The 16,835-nt window shown below is 40.5% G+C and overlaps 1 protein-coding gene across 1 annotated transcript in view; it reads right to left on the minus strand.

Annotated features, from left to right (window-relative positions):
• Positions 1–15,506: 15,506 nt before the first annotated feature.
• Positions 15,507–16,835, minus strand: part of LOC124612827 (alpha-tocopherol transfer protein-like) — a 32,694-nt gene continuing 31,365 nt past the window's right edge. Inside the window, exon 4 of the mRNA XM_047141253.1 lies at positions 15,507–16,724. Coding sequence (XP_046997209.1) covers positions 16,573–16,724 — 152 coding nt within the window. The 3' untranslated portion in view covers positions 15,507–16,572. The remainder of the gene's footprint in view (positions 16,725–16,835) is intronic.

Here is a 16,835-nt window from a genome sequence, read left to right on the forward strand (position 1 = left end):
CTTCCTCAAATTAAGATATTAGTAGACTTCAGTTGGCTATGAACGTCATCTTTGTTGGCGATAGCGTGCTTTCTATGGCCTTCTTGTTCTATGCATTATGGGATACTTACCTGCTTACAGCAGCACTCCGTCGTCAGGCCACGAGTGACCTACCGGGAACATCCGACCGCCGTGTTACCCTCAGTGGAGGATGCGGACTTACCTGCTAAGGCAGCAAAACTCCTTAACTTTGTCTCCTTCGTTATCCACAAATCTGATGTTATGTTTCTCACTTCTCTCGTTTCTGCTACTTCTCATTACTTTCGACTTTCTTAGATTTATCTTCTTCCTTATTCTGTACTCAGTAGATGTTTACTCCATTCAACAGATCCTATAATTCTTCTTCACTTTCACTAAGGATAGTAGTACTAAGGATAGTAGTGGTATTGACATGTGATTTGAGTCTGTATTTGCTTCTGTGTACACCTTCAAATCCAATATCTGATTTCGTAATGTCTGCCTGACCCTGGTATAATCTAGCTGGAATCTTCCAGTAAGTCCCAGTTATATCCCAGTATCCGTTTCCCTCTTGTGATTCTTGGACAGAGCGTTCGCTATTACTAGCAGCAATTTATTTCAGAAATCAGTTAGACTTTTCTTCTCTTGTTCATACTACCAAGCCCATATTCTCTTGTAACACTTTCTTCTGCTCCTTCTGCTGCAACTGCATTTCAATCCCCCATGACTATTAGATTTTTATCTCTCTTCACATAATGAATTACCCGTTCAGTATTCTCATCCACCTCCTCTATCTCTGTATCTTCTCGGCGGAACGTCGACATTTATATTTGGATTATTTTTGTCGGTTTTGGTTTGCTGCTGTGTCTGATCAGATCAACACAGTCACTGAAATCTTCACAGTAACTCAGTCTGCGCCCTAACTTCGTATTGTAACGAATCCTGCTTCCGTTACACCGTTTTCTGCTGCTGTTGTTATAGTCCTACACTCGTCTGACCATAAGGCCTTGTCTTCATTCCATTTCACTTCAATGACACCGACTACATCTATTCTGAGCCTGAGCACTTGCCTTTCTGTATTTTCTAGTTACCCCACCACATTCAAGCTTCTGACATTCCGTGCCGCCGACTCGTAGAACGTTACCGTTCTCTTTCTCATGGTCATCTCCCCCGTTGATAATATCCTAAAGTAAAAAATGGAATGAAATCAGCAGAAGAAGCTCGTGGTGTTTAAAGTGCTACCACCAACCCAGCTAGCACACTACCTGTACATACAGGGTTGAAAGCAACACGATACATTTATGGAGCCGGTCCTTATAACCCAAGCGACGCCTGAGGTGTGTGAAGAGCGACGCCACTGGAAACTACAGGTTTGGGGTGCTGAGTCACGCTGTACAGTTTGGCAATCCATGGAGACGTCTGGGTTTCTCGAATGCCTGGAGAGCATTACGAGCCGTCATGTGTACTGACAACAGTGGCGGCACTACGGTACAGGGGTGTTGTTCGTGGTTAGAATGTGGTCCCCTTAGTGCGCTTAAGGCCAGGTTCTCGTTCAAAATCGTCGAAAATTCGATTTTTTATTGAATTATTGGAAAGGTATATGAGTCTAGAATATTGCTACGAAAAGGTTCCTGAATCTGTGTGTTAGAAAATTTCTACAACCCATCTTTCGAAGCAGTGTCACGGCCGCCGTGAGGCCCTCTCAGCCGGAGACGCCTGGCTCAGGCAGAAAACTTGTCGTGCCGTGAAGCACGTCCACAGAATGATTTATATTGCACTATACGTGTGTACAGTCTATTTCACAGACGATTTGCTACAATGATACACTAGAGGGAACACCAAAAACTGCAACCAATGTTTCAGCTCGTGTGTTTGGAGACTCGTCCCGAAAGCATTCGCATTATTCCTCTCAAACTGTTGAATGTGTCAATTACATAGCTGCAAGCCTATTCAACAAAGCGTACTGTTCATTGGTGAAAAAAATTAACACGCAGGGAATTTCTGTAGGGTTCCACCGAAACATATTCGCCGAAAAAGCTGATGAACAACTTTTGCCGGCTGCCGAACGCAGCTTATCCAGCTCAGCCAGGTCGGCTTTTCTCGCCAAGAGAAACCAGGGGATTGCTCCCGAAGAACAATTGGAGTTAGGGGAACGGTTGATATACGGTCCTGGAATTGCTGACTATACGTAAGTAACGAAAACATTTTCTTTCTTTCAAACTTTGCTAAAAATCGGTCAAAACACAATTTTTGGTACGGAATTTTGGATTAACCATTTTGATTTTTGAAAATATAACTTCAAATTCGTGTTCATTAATCGCGAAAACCATTGTATGTCAATTTTGGTTGAAACTGCACAAAACTAATTTTTTCCGACAGCTTGGACACACCATTTTCAATTTCTACACTCCAACTTCATATTTGTGTTCAGCGAAATAAAAAATATGTAATAACATGTAGTTTTTATGCAGACTGAGCTAATAACGCATAAAAATGTTTTACCTCAGCTTTAAACAGGTTTTCCTCGCGAAACGACGTGTCAAAACCGCGTGCAGCATAAAATAAAAAGGGTTCAACTTACTAACTCCTACCTATGATCCCTGGAAAGTAAACACTATTCTAGGGAGTCCATAGCTATAGTAAACGAAATTTGTTTCGATTAACTATTCTTTGTAAAGCTGTAAAGAGTGAACCCCCACAATCTGAATTCCAAATTCCAGTTAACACTATATCGTTAAATTTAAGTTTATTTCATTGTGGTTAGGTACAAGTTCCCATAAATTTAATGTAGTATCGACTGGTGTTATCCATTTTTGATTTCAGATAAATACTGAAGCGCTACACTGCACACAGTCTGCGTACTTCAGACTCGTTGGCCTTAATCAAACAGTAATTATGGTCGTCATTCTACTCTTTATTAAAAATCTAAATTTAAGAGTACGCTCAATCATAATCATGAAAAAAGAACAATCTTAGTTTCATATGAGTGGACTCTCCTGACCCAGTGACGTCTTTTGAAAAGTTTGTTTTATGCAGAAATGTAGTAATAAAAGTAGGATTATGACTGTGTTTCATTATTATGCAAGACGGGGACTTCTGTGTTTTCCGTCTTTTACACTTTGTACAAACGCGATCCGTGTACACTTGATCAAGCATTGCATATGAGAAAAATTGATATGAGCTAACAGAGAGGTTTGTGTCACAGGGTATACATAGCAAAATCTAATAACAATTACGCTGTGTTCCGTATCCTTGCTGGCTTTGTTTAGTTTCAATTTAATTTCGATACTGGGGGAGCTTATTGTTCTGTCACTCTTTTATGACTCTGTGCGACTGTCAAATACTGATGTAATGGAGTATTTGAATGCATTTAGCATTAATATAAGTGTGTTGACCTCAGTTTCAGCGCCTGACAAATTCGTGGAAAGCTCTACGCAAAACAGAGATCCGCTTATGGAATTTAGGTACGACAAAATATTCCTAGAATTTTGCCGTAGAACTAATTCGAAAAAATAGCTCGAGAAAGTGCTCAGTTTAAATCTGAATTCTGCAGTGTAACACTTTACGGCAAACAACAGCTCAACAGTTCTGTGCTAATTATACACGATGATTTAGTTTCTAGAAGCTGAAAATAACAAAAAGAAAAAAGAAACACGCTGGCATATGCTGCAGTAATACAAAGTTTTTTATGCGTTGTGGAATGAAATTAAAATGTGTAGATTGCTAGATAGAAATGTTGCACATAAAAACGGTCTTTTGAAGCTCGCTACCTTCAATGTACTATTACTTTCTGTAACCGTTTCCTGAGGTTATAAAGTTGGTTATATCACGTGGCTCAAAGTGTACGTCAACAGAGCGAGTTCCAACTATGAAAATGTGTTTATTCAGCTACACAATATTGTTAAGTTTACTAAAATCTTTTCCCTAACATCATTAAATATAGCCAAATGATTAAACGTGAAGTAGTAGTGGCACAGTGAGTGCGTTCAAGTATTTCTCATTGAGCTGTATAATCTAATTTGTCGCCGCGGGGGTTAGCCGAGCGGTCTAGACGCTGCAGTCATGGACTGTGCGGCTGGTCCCGGAGGAGGTTCGAGTCCTCCCTCGGGCATGGGTGTGTGTGTGTGTGTTGGGCCTTAGGATAATTTAGGTTAAGTAGTGTGTAAGCTTAGGGACTGATGACCTTAGCAGTTAAGTCCCATAATGTTTCACACATATTTGAACAACTTTTTTCTACTTAGTCAATGTAAACAAATGAAAGGTTTGACTTTTAGCAAATAATATTTCGTCACTTTTAAAGCAGACTCCATCAAGCAATTATCAACTGCACTGGAAATGTCAATGATTTCATAACTCCAGTATCTGAAGAAAACACTTTTTGTTGTAGTAGATGGCAAATGCCACTGCTATGTCAGCTAACAACCTTTACAATGTCAATTCTGACATTTTACGTGGCATGGTTCACACAGACAGTGACAGTATTAATGTCAAAGTCAGGGCCACAATATTATTCCAGAGCAAAATCGAAAATGAAAAGTAGTCTTTAAATATAAACTCAGTACAAAATTTATACACTAGCTTATCTCTGCCATCTTAATTTACGTAATCACTGAGAAAGTTAACTGTAACCGTAAGAATGAAGTAGAGACAGGTGTCTCCCAAATAACTCAGTGCATTCGAGATTTGCTGTACAAGAATAGAAGGGAAAAAAGTTCTGTACCGAAGTCTATTCACGTAGAACTGGTGTTAGCTAGCAAAAACACCACAACATGACCTGCGAAAGACAGGCAATGAAGCTTTACGCCCATATATTGCTTTCAAGGCACTTTTATGATGTCTCAATGGGTAGAAAAATGAAGAGTGATCGATTAGAAAAGAGGACGATGTTCTAATCGAATGAGTTTGTGCAAAAGTATACGTATACATTCTTACTTTAATATGCGTCTGTATGGACGAAAGGGCAAGATAAATCATTTCGTCCCCTTAATTCAATAAATAGTATTCTAGGTTAAAACATTTTATGTGGGAGGAGCACACACAGCTAGAAAACTGTTGTATGAGGTGTTTATTTCGAAATCCATCGCACAGGAAAAAAATTGGCTCTGAAGCATGCATATATATTTATTTTTTTGTGTCCAGGTCATTAAATTAATGAAACAAATTTTCCTGTCACGTCAAAATCGAGATAGTTGATAAGCGAGTGGTGACCCCTTGCTCAGATGCAGGCTAGTGTCCGTAGTGGCATACCGTCGATGATAGTTTCCGTCGAACGCACGCATGTTCAGTTGGGTTCATATTCGAGGAACAGGCAAGCCACTCCAATCTGGTGATGGAACGTGTTCACTGGAACAACACAATGTTCATGCAGGTCATGAACCATCGAGATGAAATTATGACCAAAATGTTAGCGACAAGGTCCCACTGTTGGCTGCAGAATCTCGTCCCTGTATCTTAGAGAAGAGAGATCGTCCTAAAAAACCAATAGAAGTGAACTGTATACCCGCGTAACGCCACCCGAGAACATCGCTCAACCACCTTCTTGTCAAACATGTGGGCCACAGTGTTGGATGTTTCCGATGCTACCGCGTTCTCTACAAACACACTGTCTGCCATTATTAGGGTATAAGCAAATCCGAGTTTCGGCTGTGAGCAACACCCAACACTCATCGTTGGGCGCCCCTTCTGCATTGTTTCTAGCCCATGTGTAACGGAGAACATAGTGGCGCTTGCCAACGACGCCGTCATGCAATCATCTCCTAACAGTCGGATGCGTGTAACACCCTAATGAACCCCAAAACCCAATTAGGAAAGACCATCCTGATGTAAAGTAGGGAAAAGTAATCCTGACGGGTACGACAACTTTGCCGATGATGCAACACTAGAAATTCTTGATAAACACCAACATTAAGCATTACAGAGTGTGTTTTGGTAGAAAGGTAGAAGAAAGAAAGGTCATCTTTAATTATTTGCGAAACATCTAAGTAACAATTGCAAACTAATATCATGAAAGTTAAGTCCAAAGAAATGTCGGTCAGAGATAACTTTTCTGTGGAAGAGATTTCTAAAGGCAACGAAGAAATTCAATGCGTCTACAATACTCATTCGTGGAAAAGGTAAGTCGCTTGGTAGTTATCGTGCTATTAAGTCTTACGAGAGCAGTTTTTGCCGTAGTTGAGCGAACGGAGCGCGACGAGATTGTTTTACTTTCAAGAGTCGTTGTTGCGTGACGTAGACGCACGGATTTTGTGAAATTACATTCAGACTAGAGACTTGAACCGAGGTAGTATGCTGACCGTGTATACAGAGTTGTTGGACTTCATTAACGGAAGTAGGCTGTATTGGAGTCAGCATTCATATAAGTGAACTTCTAGAAAGGAATGGACAAAGATTCAAAAGGTTATAATACACTTTCAGTCTCGAGTAAGAGACATGGACACGAATACATGAAGAAGAAACAATTACGCCGGGGGTTAAAGCTGTCGTAATTTTCACGATACTTGAAACTAGCAGAACTTCCAACGCTAATTAACCGTGTGTGCGTGTGGCGTGATGTTTATAAAGTATTTAGCAAAAAGGAACAATAAAACTGTCCATCAAAAGTGGAAATTCAGCGTGTCGCCTCCATCATTTTATGAATATTTGGTAGTTGCTCATGAAAAGTTAATGAACAGTGACTATTTAACATGGAAGTAATTTCGTGGACTGTTAGTTGTGACAAGTAAGGTTTGGACATGCATAATATTACGACGCAAGATAAATAAGACATTGTTAAAGAGTATCTGTGGATCTCTCGTCATACAGAACAAACAGTTTTACTTAGCAACGAACAAACAAAGACCAATACTATCTGCAATTGAACTTTTTCCTCGCTTTTGGTGATGTGGACGATGCGCATGAGAGAAGATTCGTCAATTACTGCACTAAATTGTTCACCGGGCACATAATAATTCAACTTCAAACCGTAAGAGACAATCAGAGTGCGCAGTTCGCATTAATAAGGAAACTGTGCGGACTCGCAATCAAACTTTAATCATTACGCGACGAACGATTTCTTAATAGCTTTTTCAGATCTTGTCTCTCGTTAACCGACGGAGACATCCATCATCGCGTATCGCGTCTCGACGCCACCGACCGAGCTGTAGCAGTAACAGCTCCACGGCGTCGACAACACCAGCACGCGGCGGAGAGGGTACGTCACATGCTACACATGACATAATGTAGCCTATTCTAACGACGAATTCAGTGATGGAGGACTCAGCCCATAGTTCCTTTGACTCAAAAGTCTTACATGTCGATCATCCTGTTCACCTGTCGAACGTGGACGGCCTGTGTGGCGTACGTCCTCAACACTACCTGTCAACCAAAATCGATTCCCTGTCCGTACCACGTGTCGTTGACTCCGGTGCACACGCTGAGCAACTCGTGCGCGTGACGTGATGACGCAGAACCGACCATTAATCGCGATTGTCCGTCGTGGCATAATGAATGGTCACTTTACTGTTGAACAGGCGACACTAATGCGTCGCTACTGACGTTTTAGTTTCAAATGAAATGTTCCGTTTATTAGACTGCGGTGTTCTACCCGTAGGTAGTGCTTATTGGAAAAAGAAAAACATTAGGGATGACCGACAGATCGGTACAGGAACAGTCACAGCAGCAACACACCTGCAGTTTTTATCGGGATGAAGCAACACTTTTGTTGATGTGTATAAATTAAAAATTTAATCAAAAGTCATGCATGGTTTGTGAACATATCAGTCAAGAGTTGCCGACAAAACGTCATGATCTTATCAAAGTACATTCAATGAAAATTAATGTAAAGTAAAACGGTATCTGTAAGAAATTTAGCTACAACTCACTGCAAATTAGTATTCATGTGAGTTCTCCATTCCAAAATGGGTAATAATGTTGGAGGGAAAGATCAGTCGTTGATCCCCAAGTGAATAATAATTGCCTAAAATCTAATTTCTGACTAGCAACTCACAGCGGCAGCACTTTTAATCCACGCTTAGTGTCCTTTATATATTTCAGTTCCTATATCTCTTAGTTGCAGAAAAATAAAAATTTCTCAAGTTTAAATTCGCAAGTTTCTGGCCAATCTACATCCATATGAGCGTATCTGGGAAATACGTGCAACACTTACTCATGTGGTGTAACGTACGTCGCAATTCTTATTCTGAGTGTGACCTACAGGTCCCATAAGTAAACCAGTAACCTGATTTGACGATAGAAACATCAAGTGAGAGATGGCCAGTGTTGGGGAGGATCGTACTCCGAGAAACACTGCTTCGAATGACCATTCACCTGGTTATCTACCGACGCAACTGAATAGATCAGATTGCCAGATGCTCAGGTGAGACTCATCACGTAACAGCACAGAATATCACTCAGTATCCCAACTCACTCTGGCTCCAGCCACACACGTATCATTTTCTGTTGTACGGCGTTACCGTTAACCTACCCAGTTGAAGTCGGGATCACAATCCAGCTTCCAATAAACTGCTTGGGACGGTTCGTGCTGACACTCTGCCTGAACCTCAACCCCGGTATCATTTGCTGTATCCCGTGTGTTATACACAGACAGTCGAGCAACCAATCTATCATCTTATTGAACGACCAGTGCTTACTGTTCTGCCATGCTATTATCATGCGGAGTCCGTCTTCAGCCGTTGCATTACACGCAGCTTTCTGTGCGATTTGTCGGTATGTTGGTCCCAACTCCCTCTTGCAAGTGATCTGACGTTTTTGAAAGCTTGATAGACGGTCACAAGGTGCATATGCGCGGCCGTCGGGCATATGGCCAAAGTATTAATGATAATGTCACACGTATATGTACGTTTTGGGGTATAAGTCGATTATGGTGTAACTCTTGCCATTTCCATCAATGTATTTGAGGTAGACACTAAAATTTAGGATGCGTGCAGGTCCAGGGTACATTATCGTTAATTAGAAAGGGAGGCGTGAGAGATTCGTGGTGGATTTTCATTTATATTGTTGATGGAAGATTAAATTGCTAAGGTGAAGTTCGTAATCTTTTGAAATATACCTCATTTGTCTGTTCCAATCACGACGTGTGAAGTCAGATACAATGCTACATTACTTCACGAAACTGTTTACGCACCTTTATAAGTAAACTCTAATGTTTATATGTGCAATTGATTTTTATATCTTTTCGTATGATGTCGTACGACTGCTGTAGACATGTTATTGGGAAAAATCTGCTGCATATGGTCTTTTAACCCTGATCGACGGACTTACCGGTTCTTTATCTCGGAAGAATTCTTTTGTTACAAACGATTAAAATCTGCTCTGGCTTATCTTTAAGATAATTGTGAGCTCATCATGTGTCCCACAGCCACGTTCAGCGCTTCCGACGCTGGAGGCCGCTGCCCCCGCACTGGAGCAGTGGGACACTAACGAGTCTCCTCTATCGTCTTTCCAACCTCGAGGTTTCAGCCTCTCGACGCAGCACTTTCTCCTTGCCCCCGACTGCTTGTCTTCATACGTTGTGCCGACGGGTGCACTAACCTTTTAAACCAATTCCTTTTCTTAAAGGTGCTTTTTCTTAGCAAACTTAGCAAACTTAGACACACAAATGGGTTTCAGTTGAGGGCGGATTTCCTTACCTATACCATAGTTATAAATATTCAGCAACTAATGAAATTTGGGTAATTTCCAAGAATGATTGCCTATCGAAGTCGTGGGGTCCAAACGATACATATCGAAAGTGTGATCGTAAATCGATCATGTTATTCTGGTGGCGAGCGTTATGAGTATGTTTACGGTGATCGCTACAGCAACCAAAAGAAGAGCGTTACAAAAATACTTGTAATTGCCAGGGAGACGACTTACGCTACTCATCGTTGGTGTTGTCGTCATGTGAAAGTCCATTACGGTGGTCCGGATGAATAATTTGCAAGAGTCGAACCATGTATTCTTCCTGATACTCGTTCGTTCACCGCACTGTCCGCAATGAAATTGTAACGCTGTTCAGTATCGAAACTGTTTTTACGAAGTTTTACACACTTCGCACCACCAAAGTCTACACAGTCCCTTCTTTTCCCGTCCGGAAGTACTTCATATTTGCTACAAAAAGCCGAACAATCTTCTGCGCTGGATAAACATGAAATTAGATTTTTCCATGTCACAGAATCCGCCGAAGAAACGTCAAGAACACCAGAGATCCCACTCGCTAACGCCTTAAAACGTCTGGGTTTCCCTAGCAACTCACAAATAATTCGCGGAGGTATGTAATTTAGAGCAACTATTGGAATGACGGAATGAAGTTAAAAGTGACGCTAGCAAATAATTGATCACAACGCCCGCCATCAGATTCGCATGATCGATTTATGATTGCATGTTCGATATGTATCGTTTGGACCTAGCGACTTCGATAGGCAATTATTTTTGGAAATTACCGAAATTTGAAATGACGTCGATGTTTCCGAAGACACGGGCACCTCAAATTTAGGAAAAAATGTTTATCAGCTGACTCCATTAATTAATGCGCTGGTTGCATGCCGAGTATGCCTCTTGGTACTAATAGGCAGTCGCATTGTCCACTGACTTGGGAAGTACCTGCAAATGCGGAAACGTGAAACTTGAATCTCCTATGTAATGGAGCCCCTCCTTTCCGGCCGAGTATCCCGCCGTTTACACTCAGAATAGATGGCGGAAATGACGTGTCTGCATATGTAACTAACAGAAATAAATACGGTGAATTAGGTTTTCAACAATGACACTTTAATACGCGTTCAATAAGTAACGCAACACTTATCTTTCTCCGCCAGTTTCGGTTGAAAAAATGCGGAATTAGCTATTGGACGTTACGCAATATTACCAATGCACATCCTATAGTTACTTGAAGTTCAGATTGGTAACGGCGCTATACGTAGTAACATTCAAAATGGTCTCTGTAACGGAGGTGCTTTCCAAGCTGAGAATCATCATTGAGTTGTTTTGGCGAGAAATCACAGCTTTTCAGATATTCATAGCGGCTCGCAGAATGTCTGCGGAGACGTAGCAGTGAACAAAAGCATCGTGAGTCGTTGGGCCAAGCTTCCGACATTTTCTGTAGCTCACTTTAATTATTTTACAGGTTTATTTAAATTTTTTAATTAATTTTTTTTATTTTAAATCTTTTAGTTGCCAATATTGTTAAAGTCTTGTAATCCTGCATCGTGTTTGAGGTAATTAAAAGGGTCTTATTATAATTCACTAACAGTGTTGTTCACCGTCTAGAACGCGTTTCAAGGGCGTAAATTTTACATTGGAAATCAACTTCGAATGTTCTTCCTTGTTTTTCTCAAAGGGGACCTGTTGTTACTTTGAAAAGTACATGTTTGTTGTCAAAATGATAAATGATGTTAGTTAACGTGACCTAGTCGTTATATGTCATTTTTCTGAACTGGGTAATACTTGATCACTGGGTACTATTTCGAAATAATCGAGCCACCGTACGATCTTCCTAAATTTCGTAAACACAACATACCGTTACAGTCAATATTTTCATCATTGCTGATCCCACATAGGATGTAGCGGGATATCGTACTTCCTTGTGGGAACTATAGGTACCAAAAATGTACTCACCATATAACAGTTGATGCGACTTGTTAACTTAACTGCGTCATTCCACTTTATCAGCACCAACTACTTTGATAATGTGGCATTTTCTACAAGGTCCCCACTTACAGAACCATAAGCACTGATTAGAAATAACGACAGTGAACATCGCAAGATTCTAAAGGAGATCAAGGCACAGGAGAAATGTGACGCGACCTAACAATCCAGAGGATTTTAACTTCACTAAAAATGAATTTTTGCTTTATCCCGGTAAGCTCTTTTTAGTGACCACCTTCTATGTCTAACAAGGTTTCATTTCGTATCTCTGTTTTCGTACTGAAAATTTCATTATGGGAAGTGCTGTTCCTTCCTTGTTCACAAGCATTTGTAAGGATGATTTTCAGGAGAGGACACCACAACAGCAGCCCTTAAAAACTCTATTTTGGAGGTATGATGACGATAATTTCAAAATGTGGCCCCGTTTGTAAGAGAAAAGAAATGCATTCCTACAGAATATTCATTCCATTTATAAGAATTACTTTTTTTTTTTTTTTTTTTTTTTTTTTTTTTTTTTTTTTTTTTTTTTTTTTGCACTACCGGAGGTTCTGTTTGGGCACAAGGGTGTTATCTGGAACATTCGGTTGATCGTAACGGAATTCATACTGATTGACAGTATTCAAATTTTTATCGCTCGTCAGGTGTGTAGAATTCACACTATTGCTACGTGGGACGGTTTGAATTTCGAGTGAACCCACTTAAAACAGCATACAAGGGAAATGGACATTCCATTATTCAGATTAAGAGGACACTGTCAATCAAAATCAGATGACAGACATTTGTGCAGAGGACAGTAAGTTGTTCTTGTACATAGGTTTTATGGAATCGACGTTTCCTCTAAATCAGAACCATCTGCAAAGTCAGAATTAACGTAATTTTTCGCACATTAGCAATGGTTGCCAGTGAGGGATGTTTCCTTGCTAGAGCAGTTGTCTATGAAATCCCTTACCGGGTTATATGTCAGACCACAATTTATCGAGGAATAGCTTTTCGACAGGCACCATAACTGCACTAACATTTTGCATACTATCAAGTCTACTATTAATTCGCAGTGTACCTCTACAAGATTCAGAAATATGAAAAACAAAAATTTCAGAAAACTGTTTTGGGACTATACTGATAAAGATTCGTTGTATGTATATGTTATCCTATTAAGCACGATAGCGGCCGCCATGTGGATACTACACGAGTAAAACAGAAGTGATTCTGGCGTTCCCCAAGGCAGTGTTGTAGGTCCTCTGCTGTTCCTTATCTATATAAGTGATTTGGGATATAACGTGAGCAGCTGTCTTCAGCTGTTTGCAGATGACGTTGTCGACTATCGACTAACAAAGTCATCAGAAGATCAAAACAAACTGCAAAACGATTTAGAAAAAATATCTGAATGGTGTGAAAAGTGGCAGTTGACCCTTAACAACGAAAAGTGTGAGGTTATCCACATGAGCGCCGAAAGGAACTCGTTAATCTTCGGTTACACGATAAATCAGTCTACTCTAAAAGCCGTAAATTCAGCTAAAATACCTACGTATTACAATTACGAACAACTTAAATTGGAAGGAACACATAGAAAACGTTGTGGGGAAGGCTAACCAAGGACTGCGTTTTATTGGCAGGACACTTAGAAAATGTAACAGACCTACTAAGGAGACTGCCTACACTACGCTTGTCCGTCCTCTTTTAGAATACTGCTGCGCGGTGTGGGGTCCTTACCATGTAGGATTGACGGAGTACATCGAAAAAGTTCAAAGAAAGGCAGCACGTTTTGTATTATAGCGAAACGTGGGAGAGAGTGCCACGGAAACGATACACCATTTGGGCTGGAAATCGTTAAAAGAAAGGCGTTTTTCGTTGCGACGGAACCTTCTCACGAAATTCCAGTCGCCAACTTTCTCCTCCGAATGCGAAAATATTTTGTTGACACTGACCTGCATAGGAAGGAAGGATCACAAATAAGGGAAATCAGACCTCGTACCGAAAGAGATAGGTGTTCATTCTTTCCGCGCGCTATACGAGATTGGAATAATAAAGAATTGTGAAGGTGGTTCGATGAACCCTCTGCCAGGCACTTAAATATGATTTGCAGAGTATCCATGTAGATGTAGATGTAGAAATACCACCACTTCCACAATCTGTTCTCATAGTGGTCGCTGGAATGCGCCGAACGCCACGGCGGGTGGCAACCCATCGTACAGCTTTGTTTCGCACTCCCACCGCTTAAGGCGCTGCTCAGTCACCGGCACACAACGCAGTTACAAATGGTTTGCCCTGCGATGTTTTTGGCTATTGTTAGGATTGGGAAGAGAAGGGCTGCGAGGAGTGCAGAGACTTTAAATAACAGAGGAGTACTACAATGCTCACCTGAAGATGATTATAGCTCGCAGAAATTTGAAACACACTTACGAGAAAAGCCATGCTCGGCAACGATCGCAAAACATCGACTAATATTCAGTACAATTGGAAAATTTGCAGATCCAATGTATCAGCTCATAAGATAAAAACAACCTCTCTTGCAAAGCGAAAATAACATTCAAAACAGTAGGATATGGGAATATGTAAATAATACAATACTTACCTTGTCTTATATCTGGCATTTAGATAATTACATAAAATAAATTTAATCATTGTCACACGATCATTTAACACTATTGTATCCAAAACTCTCCTCTCTGCCTCTACAAAGGCCTTGGAAGGCCCAACAGAACCGACCGGCCGCCGTGTCGTCCCCTGCCCACAGGCGTCACTGGATGCGGATATGGAGGGGCATGTGGTCTGCACACCGCTCTCCCGGCCGTGTGTGAGTTTATGAGACCGAAGCTGCTACTTCTCAATCAAGTAGCTCCTCAGTTTGCCTCACAAGGGCTGAGGGAACCCAGTTTGCCAACAGCGCTCGGCACATCGGATGGTCACCTAGTCAAGTGCTAGCCCAGCCGGACAGCGCTTAACTTCGGTGATATGACGGAAACCGGTGTTAACCACTGCGGCAAGGCCATTGGCCAACACTGTTAGATAGGGATCCAAAAACTAAACAACAAACAGAAAGGAAAGCAATAGTTTCCGAGATTATTTCTTCTGCTTTCATAGTTACGTAAGCAAAATTGAAAGACACAACGTCATAGGTAGATCAATAATATGAGCGATAAATCCAAGTTTCCTGAGGTTATGATTTTAAATATTGAACCTTGCATCAACAACTTACTTTCAACAGCTCGAATACAATTGTCTGATGACACAGCTTCTAACATGAACTGTGCTTAATAAAACAATTATGTGCACTACAATTCGTTGTTGTTTCAATGAGCTCATACTCGAGTTTGTTGATGTTGATCAAAATTTTGCTGCTCTACCAATTTCTTTGTTCACGGCTACTATAAATATAACTTTTTGATATGGTTTTCCGGACAGGATTTGAAATTAATCAAACAAAACTAAAGGTGGATATTGACACTACTCTGCAATGTGGACTTCATAGTTCTGTTGCTAGTAGAGCTTGGTGTAGATAGATTAGTTGTTCAATTCCTGTGAATTATGATTTATCAAATTCGCGCTTACGGAAAGCTCTGGAACATTGCAGAAAGTTTACATACATTCAAAAACATCTAAGTTATTCCAGAACGGAATTTATATAAACATAACCTGATCATTTCAGTTCATTCTCCAGTGTAAAACATATTCCTACTACTTCAGTTCTGTAGGAGAAGAACAGGTAGCTGCGACTTCTGCCGCTTATGACCTCGCGTGGCTTCCGCCATTTTCTAACCTATCCCACCAGAACTTACTTTTCCACAGTGAAAGATACGAAGTTACCTTAAAATACACTGTACACGCACACACGCGCCACACAAACACAGGAGGCCGACAGTGGGTGGTTGCGAGTGCAAAGTGACACAAAGTGGCATTTAGGATTACAATTATTTAATATTGCAGGTTTTAAACAAAGTTTCTATATATAGGGTTCGCCCCCAGTCTCTTCCCTTCTTACAAAGTTCTTTTGGTGTTGAGGCAGTATTTTCAGAGGTGTCTTGCTATCAGTACCGTGCATACACACACACACACACACACACACACAAGAGAACAATATAAAATCTAATCTTAAACACCGGTTTCAGGATCTCACTATATAGTAAATCAGTCTGGTTACAATATTACAGTACCAGATTATTTTTGATAAAAGAGTTTTCTTTTTAAAAATAGCTTTGTAGATTTACGACTGAGTGCCAGTTAAGTGGGATTCTGAAATATTTGCTGCATCTTGGCTATATCAGCTTGTGGTGAGCTGCGAGAAATTGACGTTTTGGTAAGGTAACAAATATTTAGTAATTCGTAAGATGTGTGTTGTTAAATATTTTGTGTGGTAATACCAAAATATCTTGCTTCCAAATTTATCTAAGGTTTTGGTATAACTTAGAACAGTATAGCGATGTTTGAATTACTAGTCGCGCTGTGATCCGCTTTTTCACATGAGACTGTGAGGTTTCCAGCAAGTCAGAATTATTAAATTCACTCTTCGGTAACTATTGATAACGATTTCAATTACCTTAACCGTCTGTAACCACGTTGTAATTGGAATATCAGGCTACTGCACAACGAAAGTTCTACTTAACCCATGTTTGAAAATATAAACAATGTGTGTGACGAATAACCGAGGAGATATCCTCGGATCTGACGGAACTGTTTGAAGAGGAACATGGGGCCGCCTAATCACCCAAAAGATTTATCCTTCAACTTAATAAGTCTAGTTCCCCATCAATAAACACAATAACTCTTTTTCTGTTGTAGATTCATTGTGGTTCTATATTTCAATTTTGTATTGCCTGAGCGGAAATTTTGAACCATCAGCTTCGTTATTACAACAGTGAAAAACGCACATCTGATGTGGAGAAGAAATCCCATCAGTGCTTGAAAACAAGATACGACATGCACATCATAGTGGTACTACGCTTTCTGCCTTTGATGTGGTCAGTCCAATTGCAGCTTTTTGAAGGATCCGTCCACACCAAACAGTTCGTAGCTGTAGCCGTTGTCCTTAGGTCTCTTGCTCTCGTCCGCGACGTATTTGTCCTCTTCCAGAAACCATTCTCTGTGCTTAACCAACTCAGCATAGACAGAGTCTGAAAATAAAGAAATAATTTTTATTTCTGCATTCTTTTAGTAACTTATGCTCAAATGCTAGATAATAACGTACATTAGACTCAGATATATGTGATTACATAAGTTTCCTT

The sequence above is a fragment of the Schistocerca americana genome, chromosome 4 (assembly GCF_021461395.2).
Source record: "Schistocerca americana isolate TAMUIC-IGC-003095 chromosome 4, iqSchAmer2.1, whole genome shotgun sequence".
Taxonomy (NCBI): domain Eukaryota; kingdom Metazoa; phylum Arthropoda; class Insecta; order Orthoptera; family Acrididae; genus Schistocerca; species Schistocerca americana.